At 40.0% G+C, this 22956-nt stretch overlaps 1 protein-coding gene across 13 annotated transcripts in view; it reads right to left on the minus strand.

Annotated features, from left to right (window-relative positions):
- Nucleotides 1–1232: 1232 nt before the first annotated feature.
- The window catches only part of PEX5L (peroxisomal biogenesis factor 5 like), a 104919-nt gene continuing 83195 nt past the window's right edge, over nt 1233–22956 (minus strand). For all 13 annotated transcript variants that reach the window (XM_064385343.1, XM_064385351.1, XM_064385346.1 and 10 more), the window contains 8 exons: nt 19356–19451; nt 12936–13052; nt 11887–12030; nt 11056–11126; nt 10084–10281; nt 8743–8908; nt 8198–8355; nt 1233–7580 (listed from right to left, as the gene is read on the minus strand). In XM_064385343.1, the coding sequence (XP_064241413.1) occupies nt 7376–7580; nt 8198–8355; nt 8743–8908; nt 10084–10281; nt 11056–11126; nt 11887–12030; nt 12936–13052; nt 19356–19451 (1155 nt within the window). In that variant the 3' untranslated portion in view covers nt 1233–7375. The remainder of the gene's footprint in view (nt 7581–8197; nt 8356–8742; nt 8909–10083; nt 10282–11055; nt 11127–11886; nt 12031–12935; nt 13053–19355; nt 19452–22956) is intronic.

The raw sequence follows: 22956 nt of genomic DNA on the forward strand, positions 1-22956 counted from the left end.
TCCCCCAGGTGTACAAGCCTGACCCAAAGAAGGGCAGCACTGACAGCCGTGGTAGAAGACAAATGCTGTAAAATGATTTAAAACAGTTACTGCAGGACTGACAGCTGTTTGGACTGGGTGATTATGTTTTCAGATGTCTTTAGCAGTGATTTTTGAGCAGTTTTGTGCGTGGATTTGGTACTGGTGCTTTTCTCCCACTGTCTTTTAGGACAGCAGTGCTGTGCTCCTGATCTGGAGCACATAACCAAAGGATTTTCCTGCTGCTGCTTTGTCAGTGCATTTGAGCAAGAAGAACTAAACTAGCTTTAACATCTCCCAGCAAAACACACCAGTGGCAAGAGCTCACAGTTAATTTTGTCCTGACCTATGGGTTAGTGTGGTTTTTATGTCTGTTCCCCTTTGTTCCTTGGTGGAAGGTTCTGGTTAAAGCCATAGGTTTTACCCAGTTGTTTTTTTCTGGCAGAGCTTTCCTTCTGCAGGCAAACCATGGTTGTGTGTTCTGTTTGTTTTCCTGGAGCAGCCCCCATGTCCATGGAGAGAGTCCTGCTTTTTCCATGTCTGTGCTGTCACTGTCACAGCCCCCCGTTGCCTGTCAGCTTTTCTGTCCACAGCAGCACACAGGAACTTTTATCCCTCGTGCCTGTGCTTGTGTTGGTGTCTCACAGCAAAAGCACAGAGTAGGAATGACATCAGCCTTGTCAGCACTTTCACCTCATCCCATGAAGGACAGAGCTGGAAAATGCTGAGAGCCAACTCCTATGGTGGTATGTGGGAAATTGCTTGAGTAGTGGTTTCAGTCCCTGCATGTTGGCTTTGCTTTTCATAAAGGTTGGTTTCTGATATTATGACTTCAGTTTTAATTATTGCACGGTCTTCAGGAAAATCCTTATCTATTTTTTCCCATTTTCCTCATATGGGCTGTATCTGCAGAACCCTTTGGGCCAGGCCTCAGCTGGTATAAATTCCAGTTGTAAGTATGATTGACTGACATGTTGAAATAAAAATAAATTCTAAAAATAACTGTGCCGCAGAGAAACAATGAATTTAGGAAAAATGAGAACAAAAGCGTATTCTGGACTTAACTTTTAAGCAGAGAAGCATGTTCAATTGGTAAACAATAGGATAGAATACCTTATTGAAAAAATCCTTTCAGTTGGAGACTTAGATCCCTCCTTTCAGTTTTAAGTAATTGAAATCAAGACCCTTTCAATTTGAAAAGAGATTTTGAAATATTTGAAGCCACAGACAAAGTTTATTTTTAAAACATATTTAAAAATTGCACAGTTATAAATACAATTAATAAATACAATTTAATATGTGGAAAAGAACCCAAGGAAGGCATGCTTCCATTACAGTACAAAAATACTACATTAAGTGTGGTGCTTTGCAAATAGTCATCTATGACCTTAATAAATTTAACACATCCAGTATGCACATCATTCTTTTTTGAAGAAATAGGTTATTTTAAACAGCAGTGCAGGGAAACACCAAATTAAAGCATCAGTAAACTCTAGGTCTGTGTTTAATATTATACACAGCTGATAATGCACTAAGCATACAGAGGCAGAGTTACCTGTGGTAAGAAACTGACCTTGTACCCCGTATGTTCTTACATTCAGATTCTGAATCTGGGTCAGGGTGAGCCTTTGTAAGGGAATGTAAACATTCAGGTGTGGGGCTGAGCTCCCACCTGGGCAGTGCTGCCCAGCCCTGCCCTGCACTTCCCCACGGACACCAGGGGTTCAGGCAGCTCTGCAAGGGTGTGCAGCAGCAGGGCTCTTGAGATGGCCCAGGTGAAAGTATCTGCCAACCCTGGAATCACTTCCTTCCTCTATGTTGGCTTAAAAATAAAGCCAAAAGAACTGATGCAAGATTGCAAAGGTTTTCAAACAGTTTACAGCATATAGAAGAAGCCACACAGAATGCCTCTCAAAACTATATAGTTTTATTTTACTCTAGATATGTTATACTCTGATATATAAAATATATTTATAAATTTTTTTTATTTTTCTGAATTTACAATAGCTTACTGATATTAAAAAGGCTATTTAAATTAAAGGTTCAGCCAATGTCGATGGCATTCTGTAAATGTAGAAGGGGAAAAGAGATCAAAGCACATCAAGTCTTGACCATGCAAGCTTGCTCAATGGGTTGTCACATACTGCAAGCATTTGTAAAGTTACAGCATATTTTAGGAAAATTTAGATTCCTTCTGTCTCTTTACCTTGCCTAATGTCTGTTACTTTGTGGGCTGAGGCTCTGAAACTTCCCATGGATTCTCTGGCATGACTGTTTTTAATTTTTCCTACGTTTGTTCAAAGTGTCAGTGACCTCTTCATGCACAACACTCCTGTTCTCTGATTTATTTCACCAGTCCAAAAATCAGTAGAACCATAATGAAGGAATCTGATTCTAGCCTAGGTAAGGTTTGAATAGTAGATAATACTGTATTGCATATCCACCATTTTTTTTTTCACAACGTGCAGTGCATTTTGTCTTACCATTTTTGTGACTAATTGGTATATTATTAACATTTATTACATAGATTCACTGTACAGACTGCTAAGCTGACAACACTGGTGACCAGAAATCACATTTTTTCAACTGTGCAGGTAATTCATGCGAAAATAACTAATATGTCTCGTTTTGCAGATGCATGTTTGGGCAAAAGAGATCTACAACCAATTTATGCTCTGCTCCATTTCTCACTGGCTCCAGCAGTCAGTGATTTAGGCCTCGGGCTCTGGCTGTGCCAGTGAGGACAGCAGTTGTTATTTCTGCCATGGAGGCCCTGTGGGTATTCCTGGGATACCTGGCTGTTCTGGGGTTGAGACTAGAGATGAAAATGTGAAAATCCAAACCACCCAGCTTCACTGTGAAAGCTGTGCAGATGTAACTTTTTAATTCTTGAGGGGGTACTAAAATATGTCTACAAAAGCTGATATACAGATGTCTGTTATTATTTAAACACTTGGAGCAAACATGAAACCCACAACACAAAGTCAGTTCTAAGGATGGGATTTTAAAAGGGCTCTGTGTTTGGTAATTAGGTTGTTCCAGGTAATATGAACAACTCAGATTTGAGTCTGGCAGATGCAAAGGACTTGTAAAGTGTTCCACAGATGATATGAATCAATAGCTTAAGAATACCCTACGAGTGAGCCTTCTGCATGCATTCTCTAAACACATGCTCAGGTAGCACTGCTGCATGCTGGGGTTAATATTGCATAGTGGTTACTGGTTAATGCAGTTGCATGCAATATTGTCACATGAGGTTTGTGTCATTTGAACCTCCCCCTCGATATTTTTACAAGTGCTGTGATTTAGCAGATCATAAGAAAACACCACTAGATACAGGTATGTTTATGTGTGTGCCTAAAAGTCAAACAAGCTGGCAGAAAGCAGTCTGTGGCCACAAGGCTCCTGCGGTCATTCCAGTTTAAAGAGGTCAGGCAGCAATGAGCCTTTTGCCTTCATGGCAAAGCCTCACTCCCTCAACAGCCCCTGTGCTTGCAGTGCCTGTTCAGCACGTGCAGTGGTGCCAGAGCCAGCCCTCTCCTGGAACACCTGCATGTGAACTGAGCACTCTGTGCAGAGTCCAGGCTGACAGGGTTCAGCAGCTTGATGGATCAGGCTTCTAGGTCATAACTATTCCTAAAGCTTTGTAGAACACAAGGACAGTCCCAAGCTGGGGTTAGGAAAATTATTTTTTTTTAATTGTATGAAATATAAAATAGGAAAAAAAAAGTTTCAGTAACTTGGAATCAGTTGCCTGGCAGTGATAATCACCTCTGGAAAAAGAGAGGAGTAACAAGAAAGGGAAACAGGAGTGGGACATGGTGATACACCAGTGCAGCACTCTAATTGGGCCTCACCTCACAGATGCTCTATAGCACCCTGAAATGTCTGAGTCTCTCCTCTGCTGAAATTGGGAGTCTGTGGGTGAAACTGCTTCCCTAGACCTGAGCAGCCTTGTGTTTGTGTCACCTTCCTGCCCAGGGAGGGGTGACCCGGCCCCTGCAGTGTGAGGCAGTGATTTCCCCTGCTCCCAGGTAGTGCCAGGAATGCTGTTTCCCATCTTCCTTCCTTCCTTGCACACCTGGGCAAGTCAGGGATGGCAGGAGGCTTTGGCTTGGTCGAGCTCCCAGGGAGTGCTGAGAACAGGACCCAGATTTGCTGTCTCTCACTCTCAGGCTCAATCTGCTACTGTTCAGCACCCGCCTTATTTATCCCACCTCATGCTTGGTTAGAAGCACAAGTAGATGAATTTTCTATTCAGGTTCTTAATATGCTGCAGCCTCCTCACATGTTTCCTCTTGCTGTTTCAGGCAAATATACAAACTTGTCCTGAATATTTAAGGAAAGCCAAGAGGAGGTCAGATCAAAGCTGTATCTAATCCTGTCTGCTGCACTGACAGTGCTTGGCAGAGGGGGCTAAAGGAAGATGATAAAGCCCAGGATCCTTAGGAAGTGCCCAGAAATCCCAAGAGTTGCTGGGCCTGGCCTGTTAGAGTGAGGTGAGCTCAGTCTCTGGCCACTCCCCACACTGGCCAGCCCAGAGCTGTGTGAGATGTGCCCCTGTCCTCTGTCCCCTGCCCTGCTTTAGGCTCTGTCAGTGGCACATGTTTGACTGGCCATAGGCTGGCTACAGCAGAGAGGGCAGCTGGGATCAGCTCTGCAGGCTGTGCACCTCTCTGGCCAGGCTTTGCAGCCCATGTCCTGTACAGCAGAGCTGGGCTGGGCTGGGGCTGAGCCTGCCTGGCAGGGCAGAGTCCTGCTGAGTTGGCTCAAGGTTACACACACAGCTCCTGCCAGTCCCATGGGTGTGGAAATATGTCAGCAGAGAAATGTAGTTTTGAGCAGTGCATCCCAGGATAAACCAAAAGCTACCTACTTAGTTTGTTCTTTTTGGAGAGGCTTGGACTTGCATAAAGTTTTCCTAATGATTTCTGTGTTACCCATGTTTAGTGAACTGCCATGAGAATCAAATACCCCTTGTCATTCTGACTCTGAGAAATACTTTTTTTTTGTTAATTCCAAAGATGTAAAAATAAAGTCCCTGAACAGCTAATTCCTCTGCACAAGCACTGATTATCCTGCACCCCAGCACAAAGGATATCCTAGAAGAGCTTGTGTGATGGCAGGGCATCAAGGCAAACCTAAGCACATATGCCTTTGCTTTACAGCCTCTTCTCAAAGCTGCCTCCCTTCTCTCTTATCACTTCCCAGATTCAATTGCACTGCACCTTCTGCTCTGCCTTATCAATAAAGAGCTGTCATCACACATCTCTGTCAAAGCAAAAGAGCAAACTGTTGTCAGTAGATATGCATACAGCAGCCCACTTAGCCAAAGTGACATTCCCAGGCAGACCCATCCTTAGAGAAAGCTGCAGGAATCAGTTATGAAACACCTGACAGATAAACAGGAATATATGTGTAAACAAGGAATTGATAAAGCACTCTTAAAAATTTTGGTAGCTGTTTCGACATCTCTGTTCAGTGGGAGAGAGTGAGGGGTAAGCCTTTTATTTTTCTATTTTCATTTAACAACCTATAGATGGTGATTAGATGCAGTGCTTACACTGTCTTACATGGAATTTTCCTTTAAGTGGTTGCTCAAAATAACAGGCAGCTGCAAGAAACTTTAGGTTTGTACTGGTGAAACTGTCCAACTCCCACAGAGCATCTTTGTGATCTGTGCAGTTGGATTTCTTTTTTTATCCCTCTGAGCTGGATTTTTCTTCTAATGTTTATAGGAAATGTGCTATTTGTCCCACTTTAACACATTCTAGTAGCTACTCTGCAAATTGAAATCCTGACCACAGATCAACACATCTAATAACACTTTTTATCTTTCGCTATTCAGGAAAAATATTTAAATTATCAGCAACTGAAAATCACCTCCTAAAAATTTCTCTGCTTTCTTTGATTGACACATTCACCCTGAGCTAAATGTGTTTGATTGTAGCTGAATCAATCCATTCATCAGGGATTGGTACTGCCCCAGCCCTGCTCCCCATTCATGCAGCCAGGCAAAATGAAAACAGTGTGTTTATACACACTTTTGTGAGCAGCTACACATACTGGTGTTACCTAAGGATTTTCTCTGCTATCATGGAGGTTGTGGAGACTTTTGCTGCTGTTTGCCATAACAGCAGGATCAAGACTTGGCCTCAATCCTACCAGCATTGTACAGACCAATTTCTTTAGGGAAAGTTTTCCCTTGAGCATGGTCTGCAGGCAGTAATTCCCACAAATATTTTTATTGGTTTGCAATGAAGATCTGTAGCTTGCTATGTTCTGAAATGACATCATTTGCATACAACATGTATGTGCATGCACATGCATGTATACGTGTAGTACCTGATGGATGCATATAATAATCTTTCTAGTTGTTAATGCAGTTTACACTGTATTTGCATTTTTAAACAGAAAAATATTGAAAACCCTCTCATTACATTTCAGGCAATTATATTTGGTCCTCTCTGCCAACAAGGCCATCCTGTACATTCCATTGTTGGTGACTAAAACAAAAGCATAGCACTATTTTACAAAAAGAAAGGTTAAAGTGCATAAGTACACAGAAAGGTGCAGACCCTGCCATGAGCTCCTCCAGACTGTCCCAGATCAAGGACAGCTGGTTTGAACAGCAACAGTTCCAGTGCAAATTGCCTCTTCTGCTGGCAACACTTGGCTTCCCCAAATGTACCTGGCCTCACCCCATAGCCCTGCATGGACTGTGTTCCTCCTGACACTGCACATGGCTTTATGAGCCTGCAGAGCTGGGCCCAAATTAATCCAGGTACCTTTGGAAGCAAAAAACTGATTGCCAGCTAATAAATACATTCAAGACAAAAAACATCCCTTTTACATGCATCTATTTTCAGAGCTGTGTTAAAAATGGACCTTGGGAAGATTTTTCATCAAAGAAACCAAAGGACAGGGAATCCCCACTGTGGGGCAAAGTGGTGTCAGCATAGTGCAATGAGCCACTAAGCAGGTTCCTTGGATGCACTGCTTGCCATTCTAAGGTGCAATAACCATTATCTAGGTTTCTTCTTAAGTTGCTTTTCTTTTTACAGCTGTGTGTATATAGAGAGATATAGCTTGCATGGGATGGAGATTCTTCAGAAATTGCTATTTTGTCTAGTTCAGGGCTTTGTCCGATTAGCTACAGCTCATTTCAACCCTTTGAGTTTGAATTTATTTACACTATTTTTGTGCTTTTGAACTTTCCCTTTATGAATAATGCCTGAAGGAATTCCCCTACTGATCTACAGTCATGATCTTTTGGAAAATGTGGTCATTTGGGGATGAGTAATAAAAAAGTTCTCTGTTTCCTAATACAATTCAATAAATTTTTGAATCCTTTTTATTACGGCTCTAGATTAAAAGCTCTTAAGAGAATGTCTAGATCACCCACATTGGCAGCTTGGAATAGTTCTGGCTGGTCCATCATAGACAGAGCAATCCGAAGTGCTGCCCAAATATTGCCTGACAGAGCAGGGTGGGGAACTTGCTGCTGATTCCTGCTTTTTCTTTGCAAACTGAGAGCAGTGAGGAAGTTGCTGACAGCCTCTCTGCAGGGAAGAAGAAAAAAGAAACAATCATTATAATTCGTTTAACAACTACAGGCAAACTTTCTAAAGTTCCATGCCAGGCTTAAATACACTATTTTACAATGTAAAATAATACATTATAAATAATAAAATAATGTTGTTCTTGCTTGATTTTCATCAGGCAGGAGGGCATGGCTTGGGATAACACAAAACTCAGTCTACCCAAACATTTGGGGGTTCATTGCAGCAAAGCTCCTCTTCATCTTCCCTGTTTTTCCCTGACAGCTGAGACCCTGGAATATCACCTTCATTCCTGAAGGATGTTTTTGATGGCATGAACTACTTGAAGCAGTTTAACTCAGGTTTCCCTTTAAAAGACAGGCTCTTACATTTTCTTTTATAGAGGTTCTTAAGAGCAGGACTATTTTAAGTGCAAGAACAATTATAAGAGCACTTGCACTTAGAGGTACAAAACTGCTTTTTAGTCCTTTGCAAAAAGTTATGACAACATTTTACAATAGCTGAGATTATGCAGCTATATTCTGACTATTTTATTCTTGGATACCTCCAGCTTGAAAACGAATCTTCACCTGGCAGTTGTGATGCCTGACTTTTTGTTCATACATTTTTATGCTCACCTGTATGCCCCTAGGTTGATGCAGCTTATGCCCAGGTTGTACCTGGACCTGATGAAGCCAGGCTGGATTTCCAGAGCTCGTGTGTAAGCCTCCACAGCCTCCTCACTGCGGTCCCCGTTGGCCAAGGTTGCCCCAAGGCGGTTCCACAACGTGTAGTCCTGGTGAGAAAATGAGTTTTTCTACTCTAGGTGTCAAAGACCAGACATAATGTCTCATTTTTTGCTTGCAAAGGAAAGAGGACTGCATAAAATAGTAATGTTTTATCTTAATTGACAAGGAATGTGAGGGTCTGACTCGTGATTAAAAGTGACTTTATGTATTTAATACCATTAATCAGCACACAGGTAGGAACTGGGCATGCATAAATCTGCTTCCAAACAGAAGAATTACAATGTTAATTATGTCTTGTAATTAACATGTCTATTTTGGGTCTTAAAATTTTAATGGCAGAAGTGGCATGTCATTAATAATAGTCTGATCCAGACAGGAAAAAGGAAATGGACTGTAAAGCTAAATTTAAGAAAATGTAGAAGTTTAAAATGTACCTCTGGTCGAACAGTTAATGCAGCACTAAATGCATCTATTGCTCTGTTAAATTCTCCATTCAGGTGAAAAAGAACCCCAAGTCCTGTCTGCAGGTCAGGGTCTATCATATCACCATTCTGGTGAGCAGCCTCCAGGTACAAATCCTTTACTTCTTCGAGTAATGAGCTAGACAAGGGAGAAAAAGAATTTAAATATCCATCATACAGTTATTTACAAACATTTCAATGTTGATTGCATAGCCTGAAATGAAAATCTTCATAGTGGATTTATCAGAAGTGTTATACTCCTAATATTTGTGAATGAGCTTCTTCATCACGGCAAAGGTTTACTTCAGGGTGCTGTTGTAAACTCATGTCTGAAATAAAAAAAGTTCATCCATGAAATGAGGTCAAATTGCAGCCGTGAACCCAAGTGGAAAGACATGAAGGTTTATTAAAACTATTCAAATTGCATGAGTTTCTCAGACATAAAACATTCCTTTACTGGCAAAAATAGTAGTATTTTTAAGAGGAACACATAAGGGACCAGCCAAGACCCTTGAAGAAAGATGCCAAAACATAAGACTTCTGTGCCCACTGTAACTTCTTAAAACCTTTGCACTGACAGCACCAGATGTCAGCAGGATGAAGCCAAAGTAGAATAACACACTTAGCAATTAAGCAGAACCTGCATATTTTATTTTTGCTCATACGAAATTATCTTGTCAACCCAGGACTTGTAAGTGATGAGGGTAAAACATAAGGCCTGTCTTCAAAATGACAAGGAGTGAGATAGCCTGAGTGGTTTGGTTCTCTAAATCATGTTTATGCCTTTAATGACTTTATTATGCATCTCACAGTCCAGAGGTACTTGTTTATTGTCCTCATGAAATCATGATGAAGGGCTGCCAAATCATTATTTTTTTTGTTATTAAGATGGCCAAGATAAATCAAATGGCTGTGTTGTCTCTTGGTTAGAACCACAACAGCTTTCTAACAAGCAGGAGCCACCTCCCAACATTCTCAGAGAGCTCATGTTGCACTGCAAAATGGCTCATTCCTGGATTCTGCTGGGCTGGAGAATGGGAAAACAGCAGGAACAGTGAACAGTAGGAAAAACACACACATGTAGAGCTGGAGAAAGGCTTTGATGGATGTGGAAGCAGCTGAAGGATGAGGGTGCAGGACGTGGGAATAGAAAGACAGGAGACAGGGATGGAGGAAAGTGATGGGAGTTGAGGAGATCCATCCTTTTTTAGCTGGGCTTGTTTTTTTTTTTCATTATCAGTTTTCTTTCACTTCCAGGAATGGCATAAAAGATAAAGCCTTCAGTCATTAAATGAAGATAACCACTGCATTTACCTTTCATCTGCTGTCTTAGACATCCTCCTTGTAAGTGCTGGGGACCCTTTTTTGCTCCTCACTATGTACTTGTATTTTGGATTTTGCTTTATCCAGTTTCTCAGGGATTGATAGGCTTCTTGTTGATGGCCAGTGTTGGTGTAACTCACAGCCAGGGCCATCAGAGCTTTCAGGTTGTTTGGCTGCAGTTCCAAGCACCTAGGCAGAATAGAAAATATATATTGAGTTATTTCTGCAGCCAAGCACAATGTTTGAATTGTTCCAAAGTAATCCATGTGAAGAAAATCACAATCATCAGTGTTGTTCTTTTGAAAACTGGGGATGAGCAAGCTCCTAAATCAGGCAATGCCTTGGATTTCTATCCAGGTAAGCCAATAAAGGACTTATAAACAAGTTTGAGTATCCTTAGGTGAAATAACTTCATGGTTATCAGTGCTGATGCAATTGAATATTGCTTCAAATGGAAACATAAAAACCCATTACAGAAAGATAATAATAGTAATAATGCTGATATTTTGGAGCTGACATTTTATGTACAAGAATTCTGTGATCTTCACATCTCCATCGACCTAAAGCTGTTGGCAGTTTAGCATTCAGCAGCTGAAGGGAGCTCACTCCAATTAAGAAAACCTCTTCATTAAAGGACAGACTACAGAAAATATGCCAAGTGGCTGGAATGTAAAAGAGGCACTTCATTTGCATCATGCCTAACTTGTATTTATTAGGCAATATAACTTTTCTTTTGTGCATGTACTTAAATTACTCCATGAAATATTTCACTTATTTAATAAAACAGAAATATTAAAAACTAGTCATCCCTCTGAAGTCACTGGGAGTTTCTATAACTGTGTCAATGCTCTACTCTGCTAAACAAATGCTTCTCATTCCAAGGTAGGAATGACATTAAATATCCCCAGGTCTCCATTACCCAACACTAATCAGAGCCCAGATTTAGGAGTGATCTCCCTCTACCTTTGGAGGGCCACGATGGCTGCCTGCTCATTTTCATTTTCTGCCTGTGTTATACCCAGGAACTGCCAGGCCTGCAAAAATAATAATTTAGTTTGTTACATATATCCAACTGCAAACAGACTTACAACCAATAAACACAGGGGTGAGGAAAAGCATCAGATATGTCCAGCACTGTGGGTCTTCTGTCAGTGTATAATCACATGATGATTTCTTAAATTTGAGTTACTGTACATTTTAAATTTTGCTACAAAGTAATGGAAAATAGAGAAGAAGAATTATTTAATTGTATATTATATACAGGGGGTTATTATATAAATATTATATGTGTATATATGTATTAGGGGTTTCTAGGGAGCTTGGGATTCTTTGATTTTTTGAAGTATGCTGTTTAATTTAATGTAGGAGGAGATTCAAAGAGCCCTAGATACAGCATAAATATTTTTGACATTTCACAAAAAAACAGGCTTTAAATATAATCTAGTTGAAAACAGCAACATTGAAGAAATTTATATAACTTTAACATTTTTTCAACAGTCTTGTCAAATCAAAAATATGCATCTTTTGATAGCAGTTTACAAGTTAGTTTGAAAATATCGGGATGTGAAGGGAAGGTTTAAAATACTTCAAAAAGCAATACTTCAAAACCAGATTCTCATCCTGTGAAGAACTCATTGTTATCTCTTTAAAGGCACACACTAATTCACAACCCTTGGAATCCAATGTTTCAGTCAGCCATGCCTGGCAGAGGTTTGAGCCCAGAAATCATTCCCTCACTCCATGGTGCAGGGAGTTCCCTTTTCCTTTGCCAGGGGAAGGCACAGCAGTGAATACCTCAGCATCGTTGGGCTCTTGGAGAATTGCAGCCTCCAGGTACAAGATTGTAACAGGCAGGTCACCTTCCTTCATTTTTTTCAGCCCTTCCTCAAAAGCACCAGGCCAGTCTTTGAAGGGATTGTCAGTGTGGAAATAATAACCCTGGAGCAGAGAGATAATGGACCCGTGATGAATGACAAGTTGCAGGGAATGGCAAGTCTAAAAAATGCAGTGACTCATTGTTTTCCAAACAACCTTTGCTCCCTGGAAATGGCACGAGCTCCCCCCGTGGAATTTCAATGACAGAAAGTGTAAAAAGTCACATAACCAGGCATTTATGTTTCTGCTCTTTATTTTTACTTTAGCTCTGAAGTTGTACCTAGTGGTATTTATGCTGGGCTCTCCATCAGGGGTAATGTCAACAGCTCATAGTGCCTGAGTTGGAGCAGAGCTGAACCTCAGAGCCCGGGACACCCAAAGTGGTGGTAAGGAACACACCAAGCAGCTGAATCCCTGCAGTGCTCAGAACCTCACAGCTGCTCAGTTAAAATCCTGAAATCCTCAATTAATCTTCCAGATACACAACAGTGCTGCAAGCACCTGAGTTTATTTTAGTATTCCTTTAAGTTTTGCCTTTTTCTCTTGTCACTGCAGTGTAAAGGGTGTGTGGTAAGATCAGCTACATAAGAGAAATCAAATTAAATATGGAGTGGAAGGAATTAAGAACGGAAATGGAATTGTCATAATTTCCGTCCTCAACAGTGTTTGAATGTGCTGTCCCAGGTATTTTTATTTGGTGCTTTTCCTTAAGTGCTTGTCTTCAGAAGTGCTCATAAATCCAGCAGCTGCTCTGTGATCCTTTCAGCTGAATTTAGGCTGTGTGCAAGCCTAAACCTGTTCTCACTGTGGCAACGTCTTCCAAATCTGCCCCACCCACAGGCAATCAGAGAGGATGAGCTCTTTGGGGTACAATTAGCTTCCAAAGAGTTCTTGGGTTCCCTGGAAGAGCTGAGGCTCATCTCGAAGCTGCACAGGGGGGATGTGCTGAAATAAAAACCTGGTGTTACCTTCTCGATGGTTGAGATGGTGACCTGCCCTGGTGCTTCCTGGTTCTCTGAAATCCAGTTTCTGCGAGCCATTTCTTCCCATTCTGCTTGCATTTTATCCCAAAACTCTGTGTCAGACTAGAAGAAAAGGAGGAAAAGAGAAAATTAACAACAAAACTTTAAAATAATGGTTTTTGTTTAAAAAAAAAAAAAATTATTTCTATCAGTGGTCTGAGTGTCAATTTTGCTGAGCAGTATTAGTTCTATTAATAATCACATGGACTGAAATACTACAGCTCCTGTTTGGAATTCCATATAATTAAATGTCATATACTGGAATGTGTTTTGTCAGCAGAACACTCTTTATCTCAGAGGCAGTGTGTGTCCTGTTTGAAGCAGGATTTGCAGCAGCTTACACTGCATCTCATTGATGCTAACAGCAAATTGTTACATAAAAGTTGAAGGCAATCAGTGCTGCAAGTCCCTCAACAAAGAAAAAAAAAAAAGAAAAAACAAAAAGAAAAATCAACTAAGTGCATATGCAAAAGAATAACAATAGATAAAACAGTTTGAAAGAGAGCAAGCATTGGTTACTTTGGTATATTCAGCATAATTTTCAGCTGTGAGAAAGAGAAATGCCAAAGCCTAGACAGAGGGTGTTTGTGCAAGGGATGTAATACAAATTGGGCTTTTTGACATAGTGGAGAAATCTTAATACTGCATTGTATACTCTATGGTGAGAGGAATCTACAAGAGATTATAGAATCACACAGTAAGATTAATATTCAGCTCAAAGAAGAGGGAAAATGCACATACAAGGGAAGGAGAAATTATGAAAAACAGATGAGATTTAGGACAACGAATGAGATTAGCAACGAGCAGAAGGAGGGAACAACTGTGGCTACTAGGAAATGATGCCAAGAAACAGAAATAGAATTATAGAAGGGGAGAAGCCAAATTAAGGTGCTACTTTTTCAGCCTCCACACACTAGTCATGGGACTCTGAGAAGGAGATCCATAACAGAGTATTTGCAGAGCACTACAAACCTTTCCAAAATTCTCTAGTTCCTACAAGGACATGGCCAGTGTTTCAGTGAGCTGACAGCACTGGGGGCACAGTTTCTCAGCTTATTTATATCAAAGATAACAGCACAAATAAATCTACTGAGATTTAGACAGAACCATTTGAGAGCAAGGTGCTAATCAAAATGGATTGAAGGTTTTATGAACTGGTCCAGATAGTTTTGTGTGAGTCTTTGTTATAAGGCTGACAGCTTTGGTGCAGCTCCACAGCCAGGCATGATTGGAAAAACAGAGCTTAGACTGTGATTGCATGGCTTGCTGCAACCCTGCTTAGGTGCTGGGGAAAGGAAATTATACTGTCCTTCATTCTGGAAGAAATTCAGGATTGTCTGAATCATGCAATTATTGGACCTGTGAAGGTATCTGCTATGTTCCTCTGTACAAAAGGAAATAAACTGGGAATGATTCACTCTTGGAGAGGAGATTTCACTGCAGGTAACAGCAGTGAACTGCCCCTGACCACTCTGTTACACCACCTCACAATTTGCTCTCATTCCAGACTTGAAGAAAATACTTTCATATAAAGAGTTGTGAGATTGTACTGAAGTGTCCATTTAGGGTTTGAAAAGTCTGAGATATTGAATCAGATCACTGCCTCTTTAACTCTTGTCAGCCATGAGCAGAGGCAATTGAATCCCCAAAAAGATCCTGCTCAACAGATGCCTCCATCAACTGCTTCTCATTCAGCACAAATCTGCCCAGCACTGAAATAAAAATTATGCCATCATGTTTTAACTAGCAGTAATTTTGAGATTCAGCATGAGGTAAAAATGTGGAAATTTGTCTTTCCTTCAGATTAAAATTAATAAAACTACTGAAAACTGATTAGTAATGACCCTATTTAGCCAGATTAATTTATAGGAATAATCATATATATGTATCATATTTATATTAGATTTTTTGCTTGCATTTTTCCCACAAAAATCAATGGTGTGGAAACATCATATTTCTGCAGATAGTAAGCAAGTGGATTTAGGTCTTAAATTCAAATTCTGCCTTTTAATGATATATTTATAATTCTCACAGAAGTTCACTGTGTTTGCAGTCTATGTAGAAATCCAGTGAATTACTGTGCACTCAAGTAGCCCCCCGTAATTTCCATTTACAGAGTCAAAGGAGGGGGGAGTGCAATGAGGAGGAGAGCAGCTTTGCTATAATCCCTCCCAGCTCATCCTGCCCTCCTTGGACACAGGACCCAGAGTCATTTTGCAGTGCTGAGGGAAGGTTTGTGCAGAATTCTGAGGATGTTCAGCATGAGGGGATTCTGACTCTGCCACAGCAAAGCTGCCCCGAGCACCTGGACCAGGCTCTGGGGTGCCAGTGTCAGCAGCAGAGCAGCTCAGTGCTCTTCCTTGAGGAAGAGAACTGTAAATATTACACACATTTAAATACTGGAAATATTTCAGTCTCTGCTGAAGGCCTAAGTCTATTTCAGCTGCCATCAGTAGCGATTTTTTCATTTATTTCAGTGGCAGGAGGGTTAAATTAATATTGAGCCTTTCTGAAAACCTGGCTTTGGATCAAGGCTCCTAGGTCTAATTTTAGCTCTATTTGCTACACCACCAGTGCCAATTAACCTCATTTCAATGGTTTTGCCACCTTAAGGCTGGTGAAATACTTTGGATAAACCAAGAGTTTTCAGCCCAGTTGAACACATTTAACACATTCTCAGATCATCTGCAGCAGTTTAGAGGAATGACAACCAGAAAAAATGTTCATACCATCTGACTTCTTCCAAGAAGAAAATTCTGCATTTTGTCAAAGAGGCTATTTTTACTCTTAGTATTTAAAAATATGCTGAAGCAGTTAAACAAATGGGAGGCAAAATATTCCCAGGCTCTTTATTTCCTATGATCCAATGAAAGGGGGCAGGGGAAGTATTTATAAATTTACCTATTGTCATAACTTCTAGAATTTTGTCTGTCCTGTATTGCCAAAAATTAATTTGAAACGTTCCTTATTGACCAATGCATAAGCAAGGTTCTGTCATTGTTCTCTGAGTTACTGCATTACCATACTCTTTGATATGAAAAACACAGTAAATTAAACTTGTGGTAAGGTTTCCTTAGCTGATATCTTCTTGAAACAAAATCTGAAAATTTTACTGAAGTTTAGAGATAAAAAATGTTTATCAAGGTAAAGATTCCCACTGTGTTTTGAAAGAGTTTCAAATAAAATGCATCTGAATGACTCAAGTTCCTGGTTCCTAATTTAATCTATGGTTTGGCCAGTTTTAGGCCCATCCAAAGAAATGTTTAAATAGTGAGACAGGGATATTGTAGGTACAGAAAGGATCCAACCAGTGCTCATGGGAACCACAAAGCTGATGGTCCTGGAATACATTTTCCTAGGCTAGAACAAATTAATCCCATCTTTTTCCTCCTATTGTCACATAATTTAGCTGTAATGTGCTCTGATGCTTCAAAGCAGTACATTATACAGCAGATGGTTCATGTGACATTGTGTTGTAAATAAAATGGTGCTGGGAAGGACAGCTCAAAATTTCTTATGCATAAGCTCACAAAACAGTGTGGCATCTGCAGCTTAATCAGAGAAATGTGGAAGAAGAAAATAGCAAAACAGCTTTTTTTCCATCTCTGAGACTTTTCAGTTGGAAGTTTTTGCACCTTCTTGCTTTTATTTTTATTTATTTTAACTCATCACCAGTAGGATGGTGGTTGATAAAACAATTGTTTTAGTGGAATATAAGTACAGGATGGATCTGAAACATCATTCTGGCATTTAAAAAAAATTCAAAAATACAAATTTTTGATGAAACAGAACTAATTATCGGAAGGATTGTGTTAAAATATAGTTCTTGTGGCACTTGAAAAATAATGAGACAAAAAATCATGAAGCAAAGATCAAATCTAATTTCCAAAGTAACAGAAAAGGCAGCAAGGTCTGCAAGCACCCAAACACTGCAAGGGAATCTGGACCCTCTCTAGGAAAAAAGCTATTTTACTTTATTCTTAAAAGATTTCCCAATGGCATAGACATCTTTAAACCTTCTTAAGAAGGAATTACCTCACAAATCTTCATTAATCTCAAAGTTTGACATCTTAAAACCATTCCCAAAGCGCTGAGGTGAATACTGGGTGGAGGATAAAGTTTGGTGTCTTCATTTACTGAATTGTTAATTAATTCCTTTCGAACTAGGCCACCAAGAACCTGAGATTTACTTCCTTTTCTTGATCAGTTTTCTGGCTAATCTTTCCACTTGGATCTGTCCCAAACAAAGAATATTACAGAAACATCCAAAGCCTAAAAGATGAATTTTTGACCTGTATCTATTTTCTGCTTAAGAAAGCACTAATCTTTCTGAGATGGGCTCCAATTTATTTCAATCACTCCAGCTTTCTTACTACTTCATTTCAGCTAGGATGAAAATTCAGCTCTTTTCATATGCAAATGGAATAACTGCACTGTAAGGTCTTGAAGACTCCTTTCCTTTATATTTTAACTACCTAGCCCAAGGTTCTATTTTAAGCAGAAAGAATAACTTAAGGCTGCCAGCTACAGTTGGGGAAACATTTAATTTGATTCCTTTTAATAGCCATTTTTGAGAGTATTTTAAAGTATTTTAACAACCTGTCTCTGTTGCCTCAGAATGACCTTTTAGTCTGTAGGGTTTTGGGGTTTTTTTTACAATATATTCTCCTCCTTACTTTACTCTGCACAGTAATTCAGTAATGTCTTGTAATCTGTTGTTGGACTCAACTCATTTTTCTTTCTGCTGAGTGTCTGGAAGTCCCCATCACACAAGTTTCTAGCAATTGCAGGAGAACTGGCATCATTTGCTTAACCACCAGCACTGAGACGTTCAACAGGAGATTCCCTGTGCTGCCTTCCCAGGTCACAGCTCAGCACATCCACCCTGAGGATCAGCAAGCAGGAACACCTAAAGCATTTCCAGCAGTGGCAATCTAAAAGTTCCCTCCTTTCCTGCCAGGAGCAAATGTGTGTGTGATGTGTGACACCAGAAACATCTCCTGTGCCTCGGCAGCAGTTGTTGATGAAGAATTTATTTGATCTAGAAATAAAAAATGCCTTCCATGCTTGGTTTAGGAAAGAGCTAATTTACTGATTTTGTCCATTTTAGCTTTGTATGCTGAGACCACATTTTTGTTTCTGTGTGCAATAAAATCCCAAAAAAACATGGCAGAAACCCTTCATCTTACCATAGCATATCACGAAAAAAAACCCTACAAATCAGATTAATTACTTCAACAAGAAATTATCTTTCTAGCTAGAAGCCAGTATCAGACTTAGGCATAGTTCTGTTTCTCATCAGCCACTATTAATCTAGAATTGTTCAACTGTCAACACTGGAATTAGAGTGGTCTATAGCTTGAGTTAGAAGAATATTAAAATACATGACTAAAATTTAAATCTAAACTCAAACATCCCCAAAGTGTTCTAGATGGTTTGGAGACTAATGAGCCTGCAGTGCTGAAAATGCTAAAAATAACCTGTTTTGAGGAACTAGTTTCACAGCTTCATCCTCTGCACCCTAAGAACTCATTTCAGTGGCTGTTACATAATTTAGCCTGAAATTCTGTCCTTGCTGGAATGGAGCTGTCTTGGCTCTTTGTGGTGATGGGATTTTTAAGGGTTGCCCATGGAACCCCTGAGAAGATAATGAAGATAATGATGCTCCAGACCAATGCTTATATCTAATTTTTTGTGGAGTTCTGCTAAAAAATCTGTGCTGTACTTTGTGTCCAGTCAGGATCAATTTGGACTAGTGGTATAGGACAACACTCAAAAGATGTTTTAGATGTTAGAAATGCAGAAGTCACTGAAAAAAAACTCCAGAAGTGCAATAGGAGAACTATCCAAATACTTCTGTCTTTTCAAACAAATATATTTACCAGGAAATAAGAATACTCCTGTGCTAAGCGTTCTGCCACTGGTTGTAAAAATGTGAAAATGGTGCACGGTTGGTGCTTGTGCACAGCTCTGCTTTACAGCAGGTAATTGTGCTGTTCATCAGTGCTTCTGAGCTCTGCTTTCACAGGAGAGGCTTGGTTTGTGTCTGGGTGTAAAGAACTGATGGCACACAATTCCCTCTTTAACTTGTGGTTTGGAATTAGCTACATTTATGGGGAATTTACCCATTTGCTTTAGCAATAAAAATCTAGCTTAAAATCTCTGTAATTTTTTTTATAGCTAAGTGTTTTGAATTTCATTTTTTAAAAGAGACAAGCTGCTATTTTAAATTAATAGCTCCATGAATTGCATCTTTTCTCTGTTTTAAATAATCCAATTCTAACTCTCTCTTCTGCTTGTGCTGCAAGATAAAAAAGAAATCTGTAGAACAACAGCTGAAAATGAAAACAGTAAATGAAATAATACCTCAACAGCTGCCTTTGCTCTTTCAAATTCCTCCTCCAAGGAGTGATTTCTGGAGAGAAGAGGTGTTCCCCAACGCTGCTCCTTACTTGACCGTGCCTAAAAAATAAAAGAATAAATCAGAAAGGGATGATAGACCCTCTGTCACACTTCTGGGTTATTTCCTTAATTGTCTAGAGCCTCAAATTGTTTTTTTCTTGGGGAAAACTACTTCTTTCCCTGCATGAATTCCTCTGAATTGTCTTACACTGTAGCAGAGACCACTTCTCACGGGAAGCAGAGTAATTTATCTTTTCCAGATTTTTCATTTCACTCAAGATGTGTGAAAGAGACATACAAGAAAAGGCAAAGCAAGGGTTGGACTACAAAAGGAGAGAGCTGACTATATTGTATAAGACTTGTACCTTCCTTGTTCCTTCTGCACTGTGACTGTGGCAATGCTTTCCACTGGCTATGAGCCAGGAAGAAAATATTTTTTTTCCCTGCACATTTTTGTGGTTTTCTTTCAGGTTTTCTTTTGGGATCACATTGGAGAGCCAGGTTTGCCCTGGATATCACTGGAAGGCCAAATCCTTTTTACAATCAGCATCTCTCTTCTGTATTGGTCAATCCCACTGGAAGCACATAATAACTTTTTCCCTGTTCTTTTTCTAAAAACAATGTTTTGTTTGTTTTTTTATTTTTTGTTTTGTTTTGTTTTTTTACAAAAAGCACTGTACAAAACCAAACAATATTTAAGGATGGCAGAAAAAGCACAACGTGGCCTAATCTTGCTGAACAAGGCTCTGACTGCTAATCCCTTCCTTAGTGTTTGTCAAGAGGTTAAACTCATTAGCCACTTGTGTGCCTGTGCTTCCAATTGCATTAATTTCCCTGATTATATTTCTGATGACTGTACTTGTAATATTACATTTCTGTGAACCACACTGCTAAAAGACTAATTTTGATCACATCAGACTCATTGGGCTGTCTCTGCAAATGTTGGATTGGGCACTGCTGGGATGGAACATCTGACACATGTCACGTGTGGTGTATGGTCAAACACATTTCTCTGTGCTTGCACACACATGGATTTTTTCCTACAAAGATGACATTCATTTGCTAAACGAGCCCTAGGTTTTCTCTTTTGTTCCTGAGGCTTTGGTCTCTCAGTTTAGGGGTGATGAGTGAAATGCACATTGAGTGGATGAAACACATGAGGTAAGAAAACAAGGACACAGCACAATTCCTGTGAGAAGCTCGTGGTGGTGTGGGCACTGTGAGTGCTCTCCTGTTCTGGCCTCTGGACTCTCTCTGGCTCAGAGTGTGGGGGAATGTCCACACTGAGGATCTATTTCTGCTTTCACATCTTATACCTCAAGTCCATGCTTGGAAAATACTATTTTCCTTTGGTGAGGCGCGGAAGATATTTCAGGTTGTTATTGAAAACAAACCAAAAGCCTATACATAAAACAGTGCTTTTACTGAGTAATAGAATTTAAGGCAGAAGAGATAACTGGTTCAGATCATTCATTTGTCTGTGTATCACATGATGGCATTTGTCTCTCAACACCTATGGAAACAAAATGATGTTCTTCAGAGAATAAACTGAGGTTGTCTGGGATAAATGTCTTTGAGGAAGCTGCTTGGATTTAATTTGAAGTTATCAAGAGACCTTAATGTCATTACTTTGTTTGCAATTTGTTTAACTGCCCTCCTTGTTTCTCTTATTAATTTTAATTTCAGTTTCCCTGTATTCTTTCTTTTTCATACTTTTTAATACTCCCTATTTTCTCTGTAGCAAGATACTGATCATTTTAATCAGTTTTTAGTGATATAAAGACAATTATATGAAAACATCAAAATATTAAATATTCTCAATATGAAACATTCAGATTGTAACCTTTTTGTGTCACTTTTACTCTCCCTGTTAATTTTCTATAGCCATACAGACAACCAAGTGAACCCTTTATTCCAGCACCTGTCTTGCTGCTTCTCTATGCAGAAATCAGGTCTCCCACTAATGATGTTTGCTTCTACACACTCTTCTTCCCCCAGTAGTGCACAGGGAGCACAATTGTTTCAAACTGCCTTCCAGCACGGTGTTGTAAGCAGAGCCTGTGTTCTTGCTCTGAATTGTGTGATTTTCCAAGGGACTGCATTGCAATATGTATTTATACAGTTGCCTTGATCACCAGTTCCTTTTTACATATCCCTTATTTTCTTTTTCTTTTTTTTTTTTATTCCACTGTTGCATCATATGGAAATTCTCTGAGGAATTTGGTTGCATGTTTATTTTCAGATCAATAAAACTGAAGAACATTGTTTGTCTTTGGAATCCCAGAACAATCCCTGTGTGATTACAATCCCTAGTAAATAACTACTGCTCCTGAGACCTCAGGTTGGCCAGTTTTAATCTGTTTAACAACTGCTTCATTCACATTGTGTTGTGCCAGTTTTACAATCAGCATATGACATATTAATTCAAAACTCTTGTAGAATCTCACACATCAACATTTATCAACTCGACCTGTAATCCGATCAAAGAATTAAATTTGTTTTTCTTGACACAGGACTCTATTGATAGGCTCTAATTATGTTCCTGGCCTTTTCATTATTTATGACTTGGCTCCTGCAAACAGTTTGATTACTTCTGCTTTTTACCCATTTGTTTCCAGTGAGTGGCTTTCTGTAGGTCAAGGACAATGCTGTGAACGAGGGTGTTCAGGCTGAGCTGCACTGCAGAAGGGCAGAGCGAGCTCCGAGGGGCAGCACAGAGGTGAGGGGGCAGAGGACCAGGAGCACAGAGGTCCCTCCTCTGCCACATGACAGTCTGTCCCCACATTATCCACGCAGAAAAATGCTTTCCCCTCCATTAAATGAACATTAACAAAGCCACGGGGGCTGCATTTGCACACAGACAATGCAGAGTTGCACTGTGGTTGTGACAGAAACGAAGAGCCCCTTGGAAAGCCCCAAACTCTCTGCTTTTTGCTGGTCCAGGGAGAGGGGGTGGGAGTGAAGGGGCATCCCTGGAGAGCTACAGGAGGGGATGGGGTGGGGTTCTGCAGCTGCTTTCCCCAAGGGAGCCCCCCAGGTGAGCCAGGCTGTGTCCAGGGCTGGGCACTGCACACAGGTTTGATAATCATCTCTCCACAATGCAGGAGCTGTAGCTGATCATGGCTTCTGTGCTCAGGGACAAACCCTCCCATCCCAACTTGTATTCCCCTTATGTGCTGTTGGACTTCAACTGTTGGTGAGAGGCTTACATTACAGTCCTAACTTTTGATCAAGTCTTCAAATAATGAGCTAAATCTCTCCCTTGTAACTCTTCATTTTCTTAGAGTAAGTGGCACATCCATGGGAAGGGCCATTAGTCTTTCTGTAGCTATTTGGGAGAAGTGGAGAATTCATTTCAAATTCTAAATACTGTTGCCTCAAACTGAAGATTTTTAAGTTTTACAAGATTTGCACTATACCTTTGTCTAAGAGCACTGACTTATTACAATTAGGTACAGAATTTTAGCAGGTCAGGGGTTTTGTATACTCTGCAAGCAATGAAATATTTAAAATGCCCAGGAAAATATTTAAAAAGTTAAAACATGAACAGGCTTTATGCATAGAA

This window comes from Passer domesticus, chromosome 11 (assembly GCF_036417665.1).
Source record: "Passer domesticus isolate bPasDom1 chromosome 11, bPasDom1.hap1, whole genome shotgun sequence".
NCBI lineage: Eukaryota > Metazoa > Chordata > Aves > Passeriformes > Passeridae > Passer > Passer domesticus.